The sequence below is a fragment of the Euprymna scolopes genome, chromosome 13 (assembly GCF_053919585.1).
Source record: "Euprymna scolopes isolate OS-2025 chromosome 13, ASM5391958v1, whole genome shotgun sequence".
NCBI classification, from domain to species: Eukaryota; Metazoa; Mollusca; class Cephalopoda; order Sepiida; family Sepiolidae; genus Euprymna; species Euprymna scolopes.
The window spans coordinates 41,605,847-41,631,653 of NC_136494.1; the positions used below are offsets into that span (position 1 = coordinate 41,605,847).

At 30.8% G+C, this 25,807-nt stretch overlaps 1 protein-coding gene and 1 pseudogene across 4 annotated transcripts in view; one reads left to right on the forward strand and one right to left on the reverse strand.

Moving 5' to 3' along the window:
* The window catches only part of LOC145291987 (uncharacterized), a 210,777-nt gene that overhangs the window by 72,422 nt on the left and 112,548 nt on the right, over positions 1-25,807 (forward strand). For all 4 annotated transcript variants that reach the window (XM_080137948.1, XM_080137944.1, XM_080137945.1 and 1 more), the window contains exon 2: positions 16,642-16,831. In XM_080137948.1, coding sequence (XP_079994074.1) covers positions 16,642-16,831 — 190 coding nt within the window. The remainder of the gene's footprint in view (positions 1-16,641; positions 16,832-25,807) is intronic.
* LOC145292590 (U2 spliceosomal RNA) lies at positions 2,337-2,560 on the reverse strand (annotated as a pseudogene).

Sequence of the window (25,807 nt, forward strand, 5' to 3'; positions counted from 1 at the left end):
AAGCAAACTCAGTTAACATGATAAAAAGGTTGTAAGAATAGAAGATTCAGATATTATTTTCCATAATTATTGATGTTTTCAATATTTATTGTACAGTAATAGCATTTTTAATAATTTTTGTGCCGATTCCAACAAACAACTCAACATGCCAATGTAATTTAGATTTTTTTAAATACAAAATTTGTTTAATATAACTAAAATATAATACAACCCCTTTTCTGAATCGAAAAGATAAAAATAGAATAAATTACATTCTAGTATACATATAGCCATTTCTATGGGGTTTTTATTTTGTTTTTTTTGCAAATGTATATTACATTCCTTTAAATCACAATGCTGTATGTTCTTTTTCATTTTAAAGAATAAAAAAAATCAAAAGGTTTTTTTTCTAATCTTAGTTTACAAACTAAATTTTTATTTTTGAATTTTCTAGGAATGCTGATAACTCTAAACATATCTTTTAATACATTTGATATTTGATGAATCCTATTTTTACGACTATTCGATATCGGTATATATATTTCTTATATATCTATAATCCTATAAATTTGTTTTTTTGTGTATTCATATTAAAAACACCTTTTTCTATTCATCTAAAAAGAAAACATAACTTTGTTATATCGTTTGTGGAATTCTTCTGCAAAAGATATAGCTAATTTGCATATTCTTTTAACCATTCATTTTAATTAATTCCCTATTAGTTTTTACGGGTTTCTTATGGGATGATCAGCTTTACTTAACTATTACGTGTAATTATATTCATGCACATATTCTACATGATTTATACTTGCGTGATATCTGTGTAAAAAGAATATAGTAGACACAAAACTTTCTACAGTTTATTCATGTGTATGTATATATATATATATATATATATATATATATATATATATATATATATATATTTGTTTAAAAAATTTTTGCCTACAAAACTCCTGTCAGTTTTTGTTCTACAGACATGAAACTTAATATACAGGGTATTCGAACCCATGTGAAACTTTATATTTGGGTTTTAGCCAGGGAAAATCTGTGCAAAAGTATGAAAATTGAAAAAATAGAATTCGCAAGGTGAAGGTCGAACTGCATTACGAATATGCATGCATATAGCTATTGATTGATGTTTTAATTTTTAGCCTTGCAGCAAACCTGTTTTCATAGTTTAGGCATTAACGTCAAAGGAAAAAGTAAATCATAAGCTAAACGTTTTGGTTTCAGTGTCATTTTTTTTTTTCTTTAACTTTTTAAATAATTACAATATATTTGGTCTAATATAATAATAAACACAAAATCTGCATTAATCAATATATCATATTTAAACAATATTTTACAACCGGGCAATACCAGGTGGCCTGCTAGTGTGTATATATTATACTAAATACCAAATTATTAAAAGCACAAAAATTAAAAGTATTGAAAATTATGTAGTTCCACTAAGTTAAAAATTCAGATTTCACCCATTTTTAAAATGAATTGTTGCCAAATCGAATTCTATCATTCCATAAACTTAAATTTTAAGTCTACTTTTTGCATTTATTTTAATATAATTTCAATACACGTTTAGTTACAATTTTAAATAAATAGATTTTTAAAATTACATTTAATTAATTTAAAGAATATTTGGAGAACAATGATTTTATGGTCGAGATTTTCTTAATATTATTAAATCTTGCATAAATTTTCTCAAGAGAAATCTTGCCGTTAACCATAAATTTTATATAAAAAAAAAACATGTAAATTCCTGTGAATAAGCATATCATCTTGTGAGCCAAACTAATTTAAAACATTTTTAAAGTCAAAATCTCATTAATCGCATCACTAAATAGTTTTACCAGTTTCTTGATTTAATTTTCACACCAGTATTCAAGGTTTTTCTTCCATTATATAGCAAATACCATTTGTAATTTGCTGATAGTGACCATTAATGAGATTAGAATATTGGATATAGCTCATGCAGAGATGTATGTGGCACTATGGATGCCGGATATTATAGGATGCATAGAAATGTTCGAGTTGTGAGTTTTTGGGAGGCCATATAATGTGGGAGTATTAGGATAGTATTCAATATACGATGTCCATGTTTTATCGTTTTTTTTTTTTTTTTCATTAATTTTTTTTTTTTTTAATAAGATTTTTTTAAACATTTGTTGAAAGGTTCAATGCTTTTGTTAATTTTTTACGCCCATATCTGTGTGTGCATTTTTGTTTGCTAATGTAGATATTTTCTTTAAATATGGGCTCCTCTCCATGATTACTATACGAGCAATTTTATCCACTGGTGATACGTTTTTCTTATTTGTTAGTTTTTTGTTGTTTTTTTAAAGATATCTATATATCTCTTTGGTAGTACTGAATCACTGAATTAAGTACCTATTTACAATACCTCCCCACGGGACAGTTAGACACCAGGGTCGTTTTTTAACGTGGAGAAAAGGTACAAAAATAAAAAATTGTCTCAGTCGTGAAGGACTGCTCCTCCACCGAAAGAGAACAAGAAATGGAAGTGCAGCATCTGAAGAACAGATACTACACTTTGATCTTGGCCAAAAGTCCAAGAAAATAATTCCTTGTATGAAACTCTTTCATGTTTGCAGTTATCAAAATTGTTGGTGGTGATATTTGAATGTATAATAGTTGCGGATTTCAGGCCAAAACATCTATTTCACATTACAAACGCAACAAACATATTTTCAAATATTGTGTTAGTATCTTATTTCTTCAAATCAATTATCTAAGGAAGTCTTGAAATAATGACGAATTGTTGAACATATCTTGATTTGTTCCTTTTTCATCTCTCCATGTTGTAATATTATTTCCATAATTTTCACATACCTATATATATACTAGCAGGTTGCATGGAGTTGGTCACTCATAAAATATGCATAAATATTATATTTTAATTCATGCAGATTTCTTATTATAGAGACAATTCTCTATTGATTATCATCTAATATATAGAAATGATTTCAAAAGATATAAAAACATGATTTGGGTCCCATCTGCTAAACTCGAGTGCCCAGCCTTAGTCGTTATTTATCTCTTTAGCATTACTACCATCTGAGTTATCAACAGACAGATACAAAAGGTTAAAAATTAAGCGACTTTGTGCTATGAATGTTTGATTTTGCACATGTGCAAAATTAACAGCAGGAGTAAAGTTTTATTCGATTTACTCTGCCAAGTTAACTGTTTTGTTTTCAATTTTGACTTAGCAGCAATTTTTGCCAGCTAAAAACTAACTCTAAAGTGTACTACAAGTCCAATATTCTATATATAAAATTTCAACTTTGTAGACCAAATATTCAGACAAGTTTGGTAGAGATGTTTTACACATACCAATAAGATCACTTACATATATGAGAGAGATATATATAAATAGTTGTGTGCTATAAAGTTTTCATCTTAAATTCTGTGCAATTATGCAAAATGTAGAAACTATACATAAATAGAATTCAGCATAATGGTGAAATGAAACCAATTGTCTAATAAGAAACTATAAATAATTCACGTGCATTTTTCAAAGGAATATGTAAATTAGTTAACTTTCATGCAGCCACTCGCATATCCATGACTGAGTCAATTAAAAAGTTTTTGATAATTTTTAAATAGAAAAAGTAGGCTTTAAATATCAATGCAAGTGCAAGAAAAAAAAATGAACTTTATAAAAGGAACTTTTTATGTGCGAGTTTGATCCCTATGAATTCTGGAACTGCGATGCCAATTTTATGAAATTTCAGATAAATCTACTTTATGTATCTGACAGTGTTCTTAGATAAGTTTTATATCTGAATGCCTTTAATAAGTATCGATAATCAAAAATATCCAATGAAAGTAGAAACAGACGATTTTGACCAAAGTTTACACCTTATACAGCCTGATGTCACAAATGCATTTGAGAAGTTTTATTACCACACAAGCAGAAAAGCCTGGCATATAAAATCAACAGTAGGTCCTTTGTCTACATCAATGTCAGGAATGCATTCGAAATTAATGTTTCTGTTTAGAGCATAATTGAACTATGATACTTAACTTTTGCATTTTAAACTTTAATTCAAGCCATTACATATAAAAATAATTTCATAAAATCAAAAGTAGATTCTCTACAGTGCAATGTAGAAATGTAGTGTGAACTAAATCACTGCGAGGAGGCATGTGAAGCTTCTTCCCGGTGCACTGAGAGAGGTCCCCAACTAGAGCAGCCAATTAATCGAACTGATTGAAAAGTTGGTGATTTCACTGATTTCGATGAAAATAAAAATATGAGAGTGTGAAACATTTGTTGATCATCATTCAATTCTGGGCAACGTCACGTCTTCCTGCTAATATATATATATATATATATATATATATATATATATATATATATATGCACCACTATTTATTCTTTCATTCCAAGGTTCATAAGCTCTGATGACTAAAATTAGGCCTCTTTACTTTATTATTATTATATAAAAGTAAAGAAACTTATTTTGCCATCTAATTTACATGTGTGTGATGTGTACAGACACATGTAATAATGATGCTTTTAAATATTGTTGAATCAATCGAAAATTAAGAGATGTGTGACCAGTTTAGTTGATTGTAAATTGTGACTAATTAGAACAACATAACATTTTAATATAACTAAATCCCAGAACTACTGTATATATTTTAGTATACATTTCATGTTAAAGTATATAGAAAAGTTTTAAAGAAACAAATGTTGATCAATTGCCATATAATATAATGGCGCCATGGCATGTATGTACCTATTTACTATGCCTCCCCACGGGACAAAGTTAGACACCCGGGTCGTTTTTTGATAGATGTAAACTAATATTTCTTTTTCTTTTTTTTCTTTTTCTTTTTTTTCCTTTTTTTCTTTTTTTTTTCCTTTTTTTTTCCTTTTTTTCTTTTTTTCCTTTTTCTTTTTTTTTCCTTTTTTTCCTTTTTTTCCCCTTTTTTCCTTTTCTTTCCTTTTTTCTCCTTGAATAAAAATCTGGTGCCCTGAACGTGATTTTCCATTTCTCTTACCACTATGTATTTGCCTACCCACAAAATAAAGAAAGATCGTTTTTTGATGCAGAGAAAATCCCGCTCCCCAAAAGGGGGCGGGGCGGCACTCTGTATTGTCTGATATTTCTCTGACCAAGGACAGAAATACTACACATTTATCTGAAGTCTGTTAGTGTAATCAGTTTGTGGAAGTGTTCCGGACTTTTAACCTTCATGCTTTTTCCTCTTTAAAGTTTCCTCTATGGTATCTATTTCTATGCGAAATGTACTGATAAGGTCATTTAACTCATTTTCTTCTTTTTTTTAAAAAAAGTTAGTTCTTATGTAACTTACACCTTGATGAAAAAGGAAGCAACAGATGAGGTCTTCCTAAATGGACAAATGGGTCCTAGAGAATTTCAGGAAATGTATATTTTAAACTGACACTTTCTTGACAATACCTGGATTTCAGTTCCCATCATCTTGTAGAAATGGATCATCTGATATCTTAAATAAGATCCCTGTCAAAAGAAAATTCTCATGACCTTCTTGTTAGTTGTTATAAAAATGAACACTAAGCAGGAAATTTGTCTGAAGATGGAAGAAACAATTAAGCTTAAAACCTTGGATTGAATTGCATCATCACAAAAAAAGTGACTTTTAATAATCAAACCATAAATATAAACTAGTTCATTTGAAGAGGTAGATCATGTTTGTAGAGTTTAATGCTCAATTTACTAAAATAGTACATTAGATAAAAGCATTAGTCAATTTAGTGTCTTTTCGTTTGCAACTTTGATTCTCAAGTCGATATACTCTGATTCAAAGAAGAGATATTGGGCTAATTTAGAAATAATACAAGAACTCTCTCTGAATAAAGGTTTTCATTTAAAATTCTAAAACGTTTGTCCTCAAAAGACTATTCTTAAAATGATTTGATTATTAAAAGTACATGAGCATACAACTTTTCACTCTTTCAAAGATTTAGACAAACAGGAAAATTAATTGGGTTGTCTGGAAAATAATTATAAACATTGAACACATTCAGTGCCCATTTTTCGAGTTTTTCCATCTTACCAATTTGCTTTAGATAGTTAGACGCTGTTGAAATACTGACATCAAGTATCTTAGATATTTCTCTGACACGCTTTGAATGTTTAAAAGTAATTGCCAAATAAAACTACATCAAGAGTGCATAGTTGTCCTTTACTTTCATTTTCAAAACTCAGCATCACCTTGGAGTTTCTGGAACCACTTCTGTACTGTCGAATCGCTTGGGGGCCCTTTTCCTAATGATCTGTTGATATTGGTGGTTGTTTATGATGAAGTTGTCGTTTGAAAAGTATATGAATTTCTTATTTTTTTTGTCTTTGTTCATTATCGTCTTTTGACCATACTCAAGATGGAGTTCATGTGCTCATGCCAGATATCCCAGATGCGCATTACTGCTTTCAGATCCCGCATCTTACCATTGACATTCCTTGCAATGAGATCTGAGCATTCTAATTCTGGATTGGGTAGTAGGGTTCCACAGAAGTAGAGAAGGAATAGAACAATGTATGTGTGGGCTCATTCCATAGAAAGTGATCCAAAATCAGAATTTTAAATCCAATATTTTCCAACATTGTTATATTTTTTTCTGATAGAAAACATCCTAAATTACAAAAAATAAAAAAAAACAATTCAATATTTGATCTTACCTGTGTTGTCTGTGATGGGGCTATAAACGTTTTTCATTGGCCATTTTTCCTCTATGTACAGAGTCGAATGCTTTGGAGAAATCATGACTGCCTCAATGTTTTTTGCTTTGACTCCTTCAATCAGTCTCTTAACAGTAAGTATTTGACTAGTAGTAGAGCGGTTCTTTCTAAATCCATTTTGGTTCTTCCTGAGCACTTCTTCGATCTTTGGTTGGATACGGTTGAGAAGCATGGCATTGTAGATTTTTGTTGGAATTGGAGTGAGTGTTATTCCTCTGTAGTTGCTTGGTATGCTTAGGTCACCCTTCTTGGGGAAGGGAAGTATGCATCCTTCCCTCCATATATTAATAATTTTTTGATTATATACAGAATTGCATGAATTAAGAAGTATGTCATTGGAACCACCTGTCTTCCATACTTCAGGAGGTATGTTATCTAAGCCTGCAGCTTTATGATTCTTGGTCTTCTTTAGTACATTTAGAAGTTCCTCCATTGTAAAATCACCCTTCTCAATATCGAGTTCCTGTACAACAAGCGGCTGAATTGGCTGGTCTTTTACTTCTGGTTTGTTTCCGAGTAGCTTTTCAAAATGTGCTTTCCATTTCGAACATGCATTTTCCGGAGTGTTTGCCTTTAACTTAGCTTTGGCAGGTCGTTTGCGCCCAAATATCTCATTTACTACTTGCCAAGCCAGATAGGATTGTTTGTTATCTGCTGCATTCTGGATTCGATCTATTTGTTCTTGAACATACTCCTGTTGTTCTGATAGGTACATCGTACTAAGCTCTTGAAGCGCCTGCTTCCTTAATTTTGTATTCTGTCGAATGGGGTATTTATGTTGCTTTTTGATTATGTTTTTAACTTTTCTCGTTTTAATATTATTTTATCATTTTCCCACGGTACTTTTCGCTTTACTTTGGGCTTCAGAGGTATACACTTCTTTGCTGCTTCTTGGTGCGATCTAACAAAGTTTTCATAGATGGTATTAGCAGTTGGTTCCTGCTCTTGTGCTTGTAAAGCATCAAATCTGTTTCACAGTTCAAAGATGAATCCCTATTTGATCTGATTGTCATGTGACAATGTTGACCAGTTGTAGGGCTGTCTAGATGATTTGTTAGTTTTGTTCGCTCGTAGGCTTAACTTCAACTTAGAGGTTACGATCCTATTATCAGTAGACACACCATAGAAACTGCTATAAACTTCAGTTATGACAGCTATTGATCCACTTCTTATTCATAAAAAGATAGTCCAGTTGTGCCTTGTCTCCATTTGGTGATTGATGGGCCCAGAGCTTACCAGGTCTTTTCTGAAAACGGATATTCATGCATTGTAGGTTGTTTTCAAGGAGAAAAGTTAATAGATACTCTCCATTTCAGTTTGTTCCATCATAGAAAGAGAACTTATGCTTGTTGTCTTCCCGTCCTATATGTGCATTCATGTCACTTCCGATAACCAATAAATTATGTTTGGGGATTGAGCACACTATTGCTGAGAGTTCATCGTAGAAATTCAGAATCTCTTGCTTGTCACTGACGTTGGTAGGGCTGTAGCAACAAATAACAGTAGGAGCAGGATTACCACTGAAGGTAGCAAGAATTATCCTTCGCGTTATCTTCTCAACACTTTTCAATGATTTCAATGCTCGAGGGCTAAGCAGAAGTCCTACTCCCCCAATGGTACTATTTGTCAAATTTTTCCATGTTGACGCTGATACTAGTGTCCAGTTGTCACCAATTTCATGGTACTTTATGTCCATGTCGTTGTGGAAGAGATGGTGCTCTTGAATACACACAATATCGATATCGTGTTCTTTGGATGAAGCAACAAGTTCTGATATTTGAGAAGTGGGTTGAAGTATCCGTACATTAAAGGTGGATATTTTGATGGTATGTCTACATTTTGTTAGCTTAGGTTTTGGTGCTGTAGTAAACTTGTCGATAGCTGTGGTCATTGCCGGCACACCAAGTAGCGACCCTTGGTTACCCATGTGGCGGTCGATGCGGTATGAAATTCTGGTTTGATTTAGAGTCATATTGAATCTTTCTATAGCTCAGATAATATCACCTGTGTGAGATACGTCCACAGGCGAATCGCAGTAATTTCTCAATTAGACTAGTTGAACCTGATCGTTGATCTCTTAATGATTCTTCCGCTCAACGTCTTTCGTGCCCTGCCATTGACTGATTCTTTAGTTCTTCCGCCAAGGCGCATAACTGTCATGCTGCTCCCCATGACGTTACCAGGGCCCATTTACCAGTTCAGGTTCTACATCAGTCTTCCGTTATGAGTGGTCCTACATGATTATCGTAGACTATATCCTCATTCTCTCACGATTTAGGTCTGATGTGAGTGTTTCTTTCATCAGACGGTATAGCCTGTTGAGGCAATCCTATACTGTTGTAACTTCCGCACGAGCTATGATGTGAGGTTGACATTTGCAGAGATTCAAATACTTTTTATCACCAGGATCGGCATGCTCTTCACAGCATTTTTTGAAGTAATGAAAAAAAAACAATTAAAATAAATAAATAAATTAAAATAAAATCCTTTACTCGCATAATATTATTCTGTTTAACTGATATAACGCAATCGACGTCCAACTAAATTTGAAATTTTTTTTTATTTTAAGAAAAAAAAAAAAAATGAATTCTTACTTAAATTTATTTGGAACATTTCAATAGTTGAAGCATCACAATAATTAATAACATGCATCTTACTGATGCCTGACGTATCTTTAATATTTTCCCAAGGTTTTTCTTTTATCAACTCTGAAATTTGTCCTTCACCAATATGAAGGACTGTTACTTCCTCCTTCATATCGTCCTTTGCTACAAATTTGTAAAACTCAACCGAGTTTTGTGCAATCAGGGCATTTTCATTTTTATTTGTGACTCTTTTTTAACTGAGCCACCAATTTCAACAACATTTTTTTCGTGTGATGTAGCAAAATATTTCCAAGAAACCTTAGACTGAATTTTTAGATAAACAGATACTAATTTAACAATGTATCTATTTTTAAATTCTGATGATGGCTCATTTGTGTAGATTACGAGTATGTCACCTTTTTCAAATTTAATGTACTTAGTCAAAGCATTTATAAATTTTTGTGCCAAGTAAAGCAATTAAATATTAATGGGGAGTAAGGTGTGAGAAAATAGAAAAATATTTTACAATAAAAAGGATTGTTTTACTTTCAAAGTTTAATAAAATGATCACTCTCACTGGTTTTTCTTAACACCAGGTGTAGGTGTATGCTTACGAAAAAATTAGAAATTATTTTAGAAAATTTATTTAATTGAAACAAAAATAGTATGAAATATTGTACCTAATACTTTTAGTTCTTTTTCTCTTGAAACACCTTTACACTTTATTATTTTATACGCTTAAACCATTTTTACTGAAAAATGCAGAGAAAAATGTGAGTGTGAGGTAAGGAATGATAAAACAAAACTTTAAACCAAAAATTATTTCATTTGTTGAAAACTTGAAGCAGCAACATTCGGCAACCAATAATTTGCAGCTTTGTTGATAAAAATGAAAAGTTTTTATTTCAATAGGTTTTTGTCTAAATGTTAATTTTCGAAGATAAAAAAAAAATCCATTGGAAAAAGAATAAACAAATAATTGAAATATATTTTTTAATTTTTCTTCTAATCACAAGTTTAAATGTTAGGGGTTAAGAAAATAACCTTTATCAACCACAGGGAAAACTAAGCTGACTTAGTCGATTGTTTTTGTTTTCTTTTTTACACTAAATCACCAAGGATGGGTTATTGCTTCTGCTTGAAAAATGAATGCTGTCTGCAAAATTTCTACTAAAACATTTGTGTGTGTGTATTTAAACAGTTTTCAAAAAATGTATATATATTTTTTATGATACATATATAAAAAGAAACATTTTTTTTTACACTAACTTGTGCAGGCTTGAAATCTTTTCAATGAAAATTTGTTAAGCTATGAAGTCTGAATATTAAGAGACATTGCTGCCCAAACCAAATGACCAATTCTCTCAGAACAAAAACTAAGATTAAGAACATTTTTTATTCTGATTCATTATAAGGGAGATTTTTAATAAATTTTATCACTGAAAACTCTTATGAACTGTAGTACACAAAACATGAAATGGCTCAGTCTTAGCATGTGAACACATTAATAGCTATTTGAAAAGATTATGGAGTTTACAATTAAGAAGGAACCTCAAACTGTTATCTCACTTTTGTTATTAAAAGCTTATATCATTCAAAATTGTATTCTGAACGAAATTATTAGAAATTTATTAAAGAGTAGATTGTGGAGGGAAGCTATACTCCTTGCTTTTCTGCCTAGGTGGCACAAACGTGTTTTTGGACAACTGAAGACCTGGACAATAACCATTGAGGAGTTGGTCGGCCTTCGATGGTGGAATCGTGATTGGTTAGACATCTTGTGCGACCATGCTATGACCTGCCATGATTGAAGATATAGTGCAGGCCAGAGAAAAAGTTGGTTCAACCCAATCGGAGTGAATGCCATCGCAACAATAACAAAGAGCACATATCAATTTTTACACATGTAAAATTGTGTATTAACACTACAAAAGTAACAACTTTAATCAATTTTATAAACGAGAGTAAAAAACAAAATTGCACAATAGTAAAGCTTATTTTTTTTATTGTGAAATGAGAAAATAATTTAGATAAGAGCTGTTATTCACTTCCTTTAATTTTATTAAAAAACAAAATTAAAATCAATACTAATATGAAAGATTTGTCTGTGTCCACTATTTTTAGAGTATTAGACCTAGGAATATGAAATTTAGTAGAAATGATATTCTATGCAGATTATCCTAGATTTATCTACTTTATATTCTTTATAAAGAGACAATGAAACATTCAATTTCTTTGTTTCTAATCTCACAACATAGTTATGTTTCCATTATTGTTTTTTGGTTTCTTTGCATTATTTAACTTATAAAGGATCCAAGAGCATTTATCGGAAGATAGTTATTTCATCTCCTAATCCTAAAACCTTTATTTTTCTTTTAAGTAATCAAAATTGATAAAGAAAAAAAAAGTCTATGTAGTCTGAAAAGAAAGTTTTAATTTATATCTTACATTCCAACCTCTTAGTTATGAACCACCCTGATGCCCCTTGAGTGGTTTATATCACGGAATATTTAGACTAACACGCTACTAGATGTTTTCATTTTAATGTTTAATTTATAAACTAATTGCTGAACATCTGTCCATTCTTGTAAAAAAGGTTTCTCTTTGAAAATTTACATATTTTTCCAAATGTAAAAACCGATATTCACATAATAGGAAATAACATTTTCATTTTCTAACATTTTTATTAACGGTTCATATTTAGTGTATATATGTATAATGGATGCTATTTTTAATGCTATAGCTGCATATCTAATGTTAACGAGTATTTCAACTAGTATATACTTCAATTAAGTATTACTTTGTTCACAAAAAATTAATAAATGAGTGACATAAAATTGCAATATGACATAAGTATCATTTTAGAAGAAAAAAAAAGGTTTCTCCTAAATCAGCCAATTTGGCACAATTTCAAAATGGGAGTGTAGGAGTTATGCATAAGAAAAACAAACAAGAAAATATTTCTCTTCTTGAAATTTGAGAAAGAAGCAAAAAGTGTTGTCTGATTTTCCTGGCCTCATTTTTCTGGCAACTGTCCTGGAAAAAAAGAAAATCAAAAAGTCACCATTCTCCATAGACAAACAGATCCTGATCATGAAAAAAAAAAAAAAAAAATCTTGTTGCCATCGGGTTTTATGTGTTAAACACAACTATTATCTCAAACTAAGTTGTGAACGCTACAGCTTCTAATATAAAATGGTACAACCTTTTAGATGTGGAATTTGCCGCTGAACACTTGAATGATCCAGGCATTTTCCTGGTAATCACTTAGATATCTTTAGTTAATGTTTGACCTGTTGAGTTTTTAACCTTTTAAGCTTTAGCTAATTCTATTATTTTGCAGAACAATTGAAGAATTAGTCTGAAATCGTTTACCCTTCTTTTGACCTTTCAACACTAAATAAGCAACAAATAAATGACTTTAGTTTATTCTTGAATCCTGATTTCTAATCTAACGAGGGATTGTGGGGAGTTGAGTATCGAGAGGTCTGTTCACATATTTAAATTTGTGCATGTCGTTACAGTCAGACAAGCAGGAAACATGGAAGTAATTCCAAAGTTTAGTAGCCCGAAGGAAGAAACTATTAGTTTAGAAGGCGTTCTGGTGTCTAGAGACCTTAACAGTGAAGGGTGGGACTTTGTTACTTATCAGGTTGGTCAGGAGTATGAATGTTGAGAAGGAACAAATGCTGTGAGTTCATCATTAATGTAGAACAGGCACAGGAATGCAACATTGCGATGATAAGACAGAGGTTGGAGCTTGGCTGATAGTGTGGGACCTACTTTCTCTTATTAAGATACTGACATAAAAGAGTAGAATAGACCTGGAAAATTATGTTGTTAGAAACTAATCTTTATATTGTTAGAAAATTAAGGTTAATGGATAAATGGTTGGATCATTCTACTGCTCCAGAAAGTGCCTGACTTCTGATGTAATCCTATAAATGTGTAAGAGTGAGATCTGTCTGAAGATAGAATACTGCCGCCACTCGAGTACTCTCTCTTGCCTTGACAGAATACAAAATCAACTTTGAAATCTCTTCTATTCTCTAATGCCCCTTTCTCACAGAGGAGACCTTCATAGTAGATTTTTATTACATTTGTTATTTACATGGTAGGTAATCATCTGAACTTCAACCTTTTGCTCTTCCTTGTAAGATATTCATAGCAAAAAAGCATTTTCCTACCACAACTGCAAATGACTTCGTTTGCGTGACTAGTATCAAACAGAATTTCCATGAATAATTTTTTTTTCAAAAATTCTGGAACATATTACCACAGTATTGATTCCCTGCAGGCTACAACATGGTCATCTTCAAATCCAATGTAAACAATTATTTGTTGAGCCGTCCTTTTTAAGTAATCAAATTTCGTTCTTTATATTTATTAGTTTCAATCCTCTTATATTCAACTGGCAAATCGATCCATCTCTTTAACCCTTATTTTTGAGTGGTTTTTGGCCTTGATAAGTTGATTCATTAGTAAAATAAAAAGTAAATACTTATGTAATTATCAAATTGTATTCAAATCCAGAGAAAAGTATGAAACCAAAGTTTTCTCCCATTTGTGGCTAAAATAGTTATTAGGGCTCTGTGAGCAGATGTGAAAAGTCTGCTGAAAAAGAAACCGAACTGAAATCAGTTTTACAATCTTGACTCGCTCTTGCGAGAATTCCTGATCTCTGACTCCCCCCCCCCCATTTACAGGTGGTGAGTGGGATTAAAGAATCAAACTGATTCTATACCACTGTTAGGTTTTCTATTTCGGCATTAAATAACACAAAATAGTTAACATAGCAAAACACAAATGAAAAATAAAACCATTTTATAATAGAAATGTTTATGAATATAACGTTTAAAAAAAAACAACAAAAAAACATTTTATTTTACATTTATAAAAGAGAAAAAACGTTTAGAAGATGGAGAATTTTTGTTGGGAAATAACTTTTCTCTGGTTTTCTGTTTGTTTATTTGGCTCACATTTCTTTAACTTTTCATTGGGAAGAATTATGTACTTGATGCAGTGACACATTTAATTATTTCTCCAAGTGCCAACTTTATGCCTTTTTCTTCCTGTTACGCTTATCTTATTTATTTTGGAAGTTTTGCAAAGGAAGAATGAATGTTGGCTAGTTTTCATCTCTTTCGTTTAAATAAATAAAAAGTTGCCTTGCAATAAAGAATGTGCTTGCACTATGCAAACTCTTCAGATTTAAGAATTGGTGAAATAGACAGTGATGCGACTGATGGAGTCAACTATTTCAAATTTAAATCCAGTTAGAACTATCACGGTCATAGTGGAAAAGAATGACAAAATACCTGTTTATTTGGCTCACCATGAGGGAAGTTAGACACAAGGTCAGTTTTTAATGTGGAGAAAATTCAGCTCCCTAAAAGAAACGTTTAAAATATTTTGTAGTCTTCTCTATTTTACTTTAGTAAATGAATCTAAGTGCTTTCAGAAAATCATTTTAAAGTTGATAGTCTATTTTATTACACACTCGTGTATTTGTATACTATAAAGTCATTTTGGATAAGATTCAATACAATAAAAATGATGATTTATTGAAAAAAAAAACACATTCATTTAAATTATTCAATTTTTAATCTCTATACAAATGATCAGTATTTATTAAGCAGTTTAAATACATATGACAAAAAAAAGTGGTGCGTATGTGTTGGCTGTCAACTCGCACATATGATTAAAGCTATTTCCGGGTAGCAACATTACCACACGTGAGGCATTGAGTCCACAAAGGTGATTTATAATTTCATTGAAGTTTTTAAATATTCTATTTTACAAACTATACATATGCATTTGCAGTATTACGTATACGATTGTTGTTTACGCAAGTGATTTACTCAACATCATGATTCACAGGTGAGATATTCCTTCCTGTGAATTGAAATGTTGATGGACTTTGGCTCACCCTTTCTGACACACACATAAATAAAAGCAAAGAAATGTATCTTACAAATATTGTGTAGGTGTTTTTGTTTTATGAAAACTATTCTAGGAATGTCTTAATAACAATAGCTATTAGCTATACAATTTGTACTATTTTTTTAGAGGGAGGAAATGGATGTTTCATATTCCAAATGATTTTTTTCTTTATAGTTTAAGGGATTTTGCTTTTGCTTGAACTGATTTTTGATAGTAAATAATTAATAGAATTTGTGTACTAGTATCATGTCGTAGTCAGTTGTTTCAGCTGTTTGCTGATCTTAGTAATTAAATGTGTCATTTACTTGATCACTTAAAATATCTAATGGAAAAGTAATTGCCTTCATTTATTGAATCGTGTTTTTTTTTTGTTTTTGATAAAATGTTAAAAGAAATTTGGTAAAATATTATCATTTTTTAATTTGCAATTTATTTTTGTTACTTTTCGTCACATTTAAATAATTGTGTGACATTGATGATCGAAGAAAAGAGTATAAATGACGAATGTGGTAGAAATATAGAGGGGCAATAAATACTAAGTGTTAATTGGTTGACTTAAACCATAGACTACTAGATCGATAAAACAAAGGCAAGCTCGCAACGTCTCTTCTGTGGGAAAGAGGTTGCAGGGAAGAGAAAAGGGCATCCTCCACTAAGCCATGAAGCCTATTTTGTAATCTGTCAAGGTAGGATAGGCTGTTTTTAGCAGCTCTTGCCCAGAAGTGGCAGCAGTACTCCATCCTTGGACGTACTTGGCTTTTATATAGATAGAGAATTGCATCTGCAGTGAGATATCTTCTGGAGCGGTAGAAGGATTCTACCATTTTTCCAGCGACCTTGACAACTGACTTGATATACGTGTTCCATTTTAGGTCAGGAGTAAAGGTCAAGCCCAGAAGCTTATCAAAACATGGAGCTTCCCCTAGACAAGAGCCATCCATTTCAATTGATGCCAGGTAGGGATCAGAGCGTTGATGATGTATATCATTTGGAAGTGTTTGTTCTCGTTCTTTCTCGCAATTTTATAGTGTTCGATTCTTGTGCTTATTTTGCATCCCGCTTGTCTCATGCGAACCAATTGTCATTTCTTGTTTCAACCTTTTTTGTAATAAAAAGGAAATTTGAACCTTACTGGGACCTTGACGATACCCCTATGCAGAAAATTTGTCTGCCTGCGATAAATTTTTGCTTTTCGTAAATTCCTTTTCATATCCCTTTGATTTTTATTTACCCCCCCCTATCACATGCGTGAAAATATACATTCACTATACACTATGCTTCAAGCAAACTATATCAACCTTTTTAAATTAATTTTATTTTTTGTTTGCATTCAGTTTAACTTTTTTATGCTTATAACCCCCTCTTTATTTTCTATCTTTCAGGAACTGGAGTTCCATGGCGTTATGCGCTTCTTCTTTCAAGATGCTGGTGCCAAAGTTGCAACTAAATGCATTCGTGTTGCAAGCACAGCTACTGCGAAAGAAGTTGTGGATGTCTTGGTTGAAAAATTCCATCCAGACATGAGGATGTTGACAATGAATGAATATAATCTCTATGAAGTTCATGTCAATGGTAAGTAAACCACAATTTTTTTTCATGAAATGTGTTCATTTATTTATGCAAGAAAAATTTCAAACTTAACAGCCTTTTATAGATATGCATGGATGCATCAGTATAAGATGCATCCATGCAATCAGTGTCACAAAAACCTCTTAAAGAAATGTATGGATGCATTAAAAAAAAAAAAAAAAAAAAAAAAAAAGAATTTGAAAAAATTTAGATATTTGAAAAAAAAATTGTTCTCTAATTTATTCTTTGTTTCAAATTTTCCCTGGCATTCAAAAAACATGTGTATTGGTTTTGTGTTGTTTGATGCTAATACAGATATAAAACAGATACGACTGAACAAACTTGAAGCATAACTGAGTCATAAAATATTTCTGGCAAAACACATGGATAAAAAATAAACCTTAAAGTGAAATGCTACAATCATTTGTTATACCTGTTTCATACAAATGCTTTTTGTTTTTGTATATTAAAAACAGTAATACTACATGCAACAGTGGCTTGTAACTTTTTTGCTGTTAGGAGCTATTTCGGGAAATTAAAAAAAAAAAAACTCAGAATTTAAAACTTTGAGAAATCTACTTTGTTTCTATTTAAAAAAAAAATATTTTTTAAACTTTTTTTTTTTTTAAATATTTTAACTTAATCCTCATTTCTAGAAATGTATTTAAATATTGCTTATATTTAATATTGTACAAATATAAATTATATAAAATTACATTCCAGTAATTGTGTCTTTATTCTGAAATGTCATTTCTTGACTGACCATTTCGTTAACACTTAGGCAGCCAACATATGTAACTTATTAGATGAAAGATCACACAAATCTTTTCTAAAATATCAAAAAACAATAAAATTCACATCTCAAGAGTATTTTCAGTTAGGTTCAATTAGGAAAATAAGTTTTTGTTTATTTTCATGAATTTAAGAATCTGGATATTGAGATCATGGTGGTGGAAACGGCAAAAAAGAACTGTAAAGATTCTATTACTATTAAGTTTAAAGTATGGAAATAAGAAAATAAAATGATAATATAGAGAATTACATTGTTTTTTTTTTTATTATACATTTTAGACTTTATCCTTCTATCAATCTGAAATGTAGAAGGCTACAGTTCGACAGCACTTACAAACAAGCCACCACTGTATCTGTTTTGCTATTTTAAGTCTAGGTTTTATGGGCAAAAATATTTGCTATAATAACCATTGTAGCTTATTGGCACAGGCAGTTCAACCATTTGTCATACAGAGAAAAAGTACTATGACAGGTGAATGTGAATGTCTATCAGGTCACAAGGGTTATTTTTATTTTTTTATTTTTTTATTTGAGAACCATATATTTTGATCAAGTCTGTTAGGTGCACAATGTAAACAGATACTAACCAGCCCCAAAGGACAATAAAGGGATGAATCACTGACAAAGTATTTGCAACTTTTTCATAATCAAGCATTTTTCTCTCTCCATTTTTGCATTGGAAATATTATCTCCAAACAGTTTATGGTTTTGAAACAAGGTTTCCTTTGAATTGTTCACTTGCAGTAAATAAATCTCGATTCCAAATCACTAAGCATTGATAGATATATAAGTTTCAGTGTCACTTGGTACTTGTTTTCTTTTTCTTCTCTTTAATGTTACTTAGAATGTCTATCATAAAAGCTTTCAACCTTTTCAAGATAGTGTAATTATGCAAGCATTTTCCCCTCTTTTGAACTTCATCAAAAGATAGTTACTTCCACAGATAAATACGTTTTTTTTTTAAGTTTTTTCTTTTTTCATACTTTGTCCAACAAAAATAGAAATCCTTTTTCAATAACAATAAAATGCTACAACTGTAAAAAGAAAAAGAAGAAAACATTTTTTTTTTTTAAAACTTAATGAACATAGAAATCACTGATAAAGATAAAAAAAAATGGGGGATGGTCAAATTATATGTTGATGGATTGTAAAGTCTTGAAATGGCTTTTTGTCCGCATACAGATGGTTGTCTTGTACTGATATTCTATAATTAAGATGGAATAAAGGGTGGCCAATGTGAAGAATTTAAAAACGATTCTAAGTATAGACAGAGGAACAATAAGTATTATGTATTGAATGTTGAATAATGCCTTTGAACAGAAAAAATTAGAATTAAAAAGGTTTGTATTATGTTTAGTGATGTGTTCTTTTTTTATTCTGTTTATAAACCATAACCTTACATATTTCCTCTCTTCTTCACTCTTCCCCATTTTTATTTTTACCATATCTATTTTTATGGATTTTCAAGACCTTCAGATTTTTGCCCAGAATTTTCTGGATGTATACAATGTACTAGCAGGTCATAAAATATGCTTAAATATATTTTAATTCATGCAGATTTTGTATTTATTATTACAGAGCCAATTCTCTATTGAATATTATATTGTACCTAATATATAGTACTGTTTTCAAAAGTTTTGAAAAGAAATCACTTGGATGCCATCAGCTAGAATCGAAACCAAAACATTTAGCACTCCAGCCATGTTTCCTACTATCTGAGCTATTGCAAGATAAGAAAGATTGAAAAGTAAATCACTTCAAGCTATGAATGAATTTGCATATGCACAAAAGTAATAGAAATATGCTGAGAGTTTGCATTTCAACTTACTGGCATATTTCTGTATGTGTTAATCATCCATCCAAAGATTTTACTTGTTATTAAATCATCCTTTGTGTATGATTACTATTTCTGGTTTATTTCAGTGTTCTGTTTAAGAATTTATCAGTTAAATATTTATTTTACACATCCATACATACATCTACTGTTTTATTTATATAGATTAGAGTTGCTTTTCACAGAATATACAATATTGGTTGCGAACGCAAAATTGTTAAACAACTATTTTTTTTAACTTCTGCGTTGATCTGCATGTTATTCTTAGACATAATTCCAGTAGATTCTTATTTGATGTTGAGTGAATAGAAATCTACATTCATTATTGAAATTTACTTTCTCTTCATTCATGTAAAACTGGGATTGCTATTTTGAAAAAAAAAAAACAATTGTTTTTTAATAAACCTTATTTTTAGGCCTCTTATCTTGCTAGGATTTATCATGTGGATTAGTTTGGAAATCCTTGCCGTTGGCTAAAATGAATAAATCTCTTGGTCCCTTTGTACTTCTTAAATTACATTTTTAATGCCTCTTTCTCCTATAAATCTTTTCACCTTTAGGTATTTCTCTTAACATTTTGTTCGTAGTTAATTATTTCTATCAAGATACTTATTTTTTATATATATAATAGCAACTCCTATATATTTTTGAAGTGTGGATCATTTTATTTTGATAACCAGTGTTAAATGTATTTCACATACCTGAGAATTAAGACCTATCAACCGTTTTTATGTTTATAATTATCGTTGCCCAGGTCAGTGTGGAATAGTACCATATTAAGAAGAGTTTACTTTAACAGCAACCTTGATGTTGTTAGTTAGATACATTAGACACTCAGCTATTTAGATATATATATTAATATTCTTAAACCAATACTTATAAGTAGATAGCAGGTAATAAATTTATTTCAATTTTTCTCTGCTTTCTCTAATCTGGAATGATTTACATTAAAAAAAAAATTTTCTGGAAGTCTTTTTAGAACAAAGAAATTAATTTTTTGGAATATATATATATATATATATATATGGGGGAGGGGGTAATTAAAAAAAATAGCTACCTTGAATTCAAAAATACAGTTACTCTTGTGATGTGACAAAAATTAAAATCTTTCCATTGTCTCCTGTGAGAAATGATTAACATTTTTTACATTTCTAAATTTGGATTCTTCGAACTACTGTTCTAATCTTGAGTGTCATTTTCACAACGTTTTGGTCCACGTGACCTCCAACCTTCTTCAGGTTTCTCTTGTTGAATTCAGGGAATGTTTCCGTCAAACTTGAGAATTTGAACGGAATTTTGAAAATAAATTTATCCCTGTGAAGTAAATAAAGGGTTCTGTTTGAAATTCCATCCAAATTCCCCAATTCAGAAGAAGCATTCCCAAGTTTGACAAGATACACCTAAAGAAGGTCGATGTTACATCAACCAAAACATTGTGAAAATGACACTCAAGATGAGAACAGTAGTTTGAATAATACAAATACATTGTTTTAAAAAAAAATTTGTCAAATGTGAAAGAAAGAATTTTAATACAAACCAGTCTAGATTTGAGAAGGTCGAGTAAGATGAAAATATGGTCAAAATGGTATTCCAGTCAATATATTGAAGTTTGAGAAACTATAAGAACCTTCATTGTCAATCGTTAGAATGTTGATCTAATTCCACTAGACTGAATAATGGATGGTATTCTATTACTTTTTATACAAGAGAAAGAGTAAGAGATCAATATCCAGTGACTACCATCATGTCACCTTATTGGAAATTGTTGGCAACCTGCTTAACAGATTGGTGGAAGATATTTGTTTTGTAACTACATCAGAATCACAGTAGTTTTATGCAGGTGAAAAGACATACAGTTGATATGGAATTTGCTGTAAGTGTATTGAACAGTGCATGACTGTATAAGGTTTTTGATGAGTTAACAAAAGCATTTAAGATGGTCAGTAGAAATGCACTCGCAATAATAACTTGGAAAATGTAATCATACAGATTCCATTATTTTACTTATTTCAGTAAATTTAAATATCTTACTTCAAATTCATTTTTTGTTTCTATTTTTTTTTTTTTTATTGGTTGAACAGATATATCATCCTACAAGTAGTCATTCTGGTTTGTTCAGTAAAATTTAGAAATGAACACACAAGAAATGAATGCAATTTTGAGATAATCAACATGAAAAACATGAACATTTTTGTTTTTGCATGCATTTGTTTTTACTCTTAATATTAACATATTTATCACTGCCCCACCCCCTTCATCCTTCTGGTCAAATGAGTGTCATTCGTAATCTGCTGTTGACTTAATTTTAAAAATTCAGCTTATTTCATTCACATGTAGTGAAAAAATAAACCAGATGGAAAGTGACTCTTGAGTTTGATGCATTATGTAATGTGAACACATAGGAATCGTTCATTAAAAAGGAGGGCTGAAGTGTTATTTGTACATCTATTCACACAGTTTCTATTGTCTTCTAATGCTCTCACTCTTGTCAGAGTCTCATGTATGTGTTAAATAGAATTTACCCTTTAGCATCTCTACAAATATGTGAAAACAAATCTACAAACTTTTCATATGCTATACTTGTATGCTATGTATAAGTATGTAAGGATATTAACAACTTCAAACATAACATATTTTACAAAAAATTAGACGCAGCATTCAATAACTGTAATAGAGAGTTATGGAAAGTGGATCTTGGATTTATTTTTGACAGCTTCATAACTCTTTTCTTCACTATTTTATTTAGTTTTCATATTCTGTAAGCAAAGTGGGTGAGAGATGCTATTTCTTGGGTTGATTGTTATTTGAAATTAATGCTTTATTGACATTTTTTTATCCTCTCATAGTATTCATCATCATTCAACTGACAATCTATCGATCTCATTGACCTTTATCCTCGATAACTGGTCAAAATGATCAATGAATGTGACGTACTAATTTAGTCAAGATAGATAAGACCAACCTTTCTCCTATCTGTTTCTAAGCCTTGTACCACATTTTATGATGAAATTTTACTCCTGTCTTGTGAGTAAGGATTGGAAATTGAAATCTCTTTAATTTCTATGGGATAACTTCAAATTCCGTGGGATCTATTAAATTTATTTATTAACTGTTGGAAAACATGAACTCTTAAATTCACGCCAGCTATTTTCCAAAAGACAATTTGTATTCAATAAGTTTTATATAATAGTTTTTTTTAGCATTAAATAATGTGAAAGAGTTGATTTGCCATAAAACATGCAAACGAGCTATATTGTAAATCCTAAAATCAACAGTTTTATTATTTAAACTTGATTTTTGCTGGAGTTTATTTATTTTTATTTATTATGCATTATTCAGTGTTGTTTTTTTTGTTTTTTTTTTTTTAACTAACGCCTCACGACTAGAAAGCCCATGTGAGCATGAAGGAACCTAGTTACCTTTGCATTCGTCTGTCTACACCCAAGTGACAAGATTGTGTAGGGGACTATCTGTACTTAGTTTTTTCTTTTTCTCATCTGTATTCCGATCATTTTAAGCTGATATAGTTCTTTTTCTTTATCTTTGTCTAAGACATGAAAATATCCATTTAAATATACATAACATTGGATACGATTTAATATCATTAATCTTAATTTATGCCACTTAACCTGATTTAGTAATGAAAAGCATGTGTGGATTTTTGTTAAAAGCAAAAACAGTCAACAAATATTTGGATAGAAGAGAATTTATTTTCAGGCTTTTCTTTTTTTTGTTTTTCACTCTACCTTTTCATTTGAATTCTTTTAGTCTTTTTAGATGACGATTCTATTATCTAGATTATTCAGACTACTATTCTCATGTTATTTTCACAACGTTTCAGCCGATGTAGAATCAACTTTCAGGTTCTACATTAGCTGTAATGCAAAAATAACAAAATGAGAATAATCCAATGAATATGCTAAAGAATTATATTTTCTTCATTTAAAATAAGTTTAAAAAATTTTTTATTTAAATATCAAAAAGAAAGTTTTGCAAATATTGGTGTGCCTAAAACTTTAATAACATTACTAAACGAACTCACTGCTTGAAACGGTTAGTTGGCTGACATAGTAGAGTTACAAATGAGCATCCTTTTTTCTCAAATATCCAAGAAAATCGCTTCCTACCATATTTCTTCTCATATAATATTATGCTTAGATCTGCAGGAAAATCTTAAGACTTTTGTGTTTCATAGGCAAGTTCAGACGAACTCTGCGTAATCCTATCTTCACATAAGATACAACTGTTTTTTAGACATTTTTTTATTTTTAGGAAAAAGAAATTTGTCTTATGTAGGTGGGAAATCCTGGAAAATGATATGTTCTAATTCTAAATTGTTTACAATGTTTCTAATTCCTTTTTAAAAAGATGTTACATGTTTTATGTTGATTTTTTTTTTTTTAATAGAAGATAAAATAAGGAATATGTACATGTTTGAAATTAAATGCATAACTGAAAATTGTTTAGAAATTTTTTTATCCATCCAAAATATTTCTAACAAACTCGATCTAGTGTTACCTTTTTTTAAATGAGGAACCCCATGTCTTTATATTAGATATTTCCTCCCAATAGCTCTTAGAAATGTCTTAATACTCTGTTCATTTTTCAACAAAGGCGATGGATTTTCACAAGATCAGTATTGTTTTGAAACTCAACCCTTTGGATGACAAATATTGAAAAATTGGCTAAAAACATTAATTTCTTTACCCTTAATTGGGCACTTTTCTACAGAGGAGTCGCTTTTTTCGCCGATATTTTCGAAAGTCATCCCCTCTTTTTGATTGACTAGCCTTAATTTAAACCTTCCGCACTTCCGGTTTGGCGATGTTCGCAACAGCAAAGATGTCACTTTTTTTTTTTTTTTCATGTTCTTTTCCTCCTTCATGGTACAAATTCGATCCTGCCTGCCTACTACTACTTTTTTTATTTTTTTATTTTGTTCAACACACTTAACACCCAGGCAATGCCGGGCACCCAGGCTGGTAGTAAAAAAGTGATGTTTGGATATGGACAACCTCAGCAACACTCTAAAAGATTTTGATATCATACCTCAATGAACAAGTATGACACCAAAAGCAGATATGCATCCTCTGCCAGTGTTCTTATTTGTTATTTCTTATTTGTTATGATTGACTGTAGTCATATGCGGACTTAGTACGGAAGACAAGGTTGTTATTGTCTGACAGCAAAGATGTTATTTAGAATATTTGGAACTGCTATTCTCATCTCAGATGTTATTCTCATAACATCTTGGCCAAATCTCCAACATTCTTTAGATACTTCTTATCAAACTCAGAAGGGAAATTTATGTGCATGTAACACAAAAATAGTTCTAAGTGCGCCTTCTGTAGGTTCAAGATTTAATCTGAACTACAGGCGATACTAAAAACAAAAATTACTTAAAACCTCATGGCTGATGGAACAAAAACAGTTATCTTTATGGATTAAATAGTTTGGTTTTCGACAAAACATTCCTGAAGAAGGTACAAGGTTACATCAATTGAAATATTGTAAGAATAACATCAAAGATTAATAGATCAAATAATTTAAAATTCTCAATTCACATCTTAAAATTTCAAAAGTGTATGCTAGAGAATAAGTTGTCCTTGATAAACTTATTCTACTTTTTTAGCCCTCCGACAAAGAAGGGATTGAATCAAGTAATTCGTTTGTTCACACTTTTCTCAATAACCATGTCTTGGATTTTTTTTTTTAATTTTGCACAAAAATTAGTCATGGTGAAAATAAATTCCGGGATAACTCTGGTTGCCCTTGTAGGGACCATTATAGGAGCAAAATTGCCCCCAAATCATTCATCCATTTATACTTTTCTCAATACCCATGCCTTGGATTATTTTTTGAAATTTTGCACAAGCATTAGTCATGGTGAAAGTAAATTTTTCACTCCTGGATGCTCATCTTTTATCCAGTTTTATAAGAGATTCGATTTTTTACAAGTTATTATATTTTGGAAGGAAAATTTAAATCTCCAATTGTTTTTTTTTTTTTTTCTTTGTTATATTAAGAATTATTGTAAACAATCTACCATCAAGTTTGTCTGCATAAGCGGTTATTTTATCTCAAAACTCTGTATTTAGTTAAGTATCAGATCTGACCGAATGGTTAATTGTAGGCATAGACCAATTCATACCATCTAAAAAATTCCAACAAAAACCTAACAGCCAGCCATGGTTCTCCCCAGAATGTGCTGCTGCTATCGCACACAGAAATCACTTTTTCCATAGCTACCAACGTAATAGATGCACTGAGACTAAAGCTACTTTCAGGACTGCCAGCAACCACTGTAAAAGAGTAATAAAAAATGCAAGAGAGTTATATGCCCAGTCTGTTAA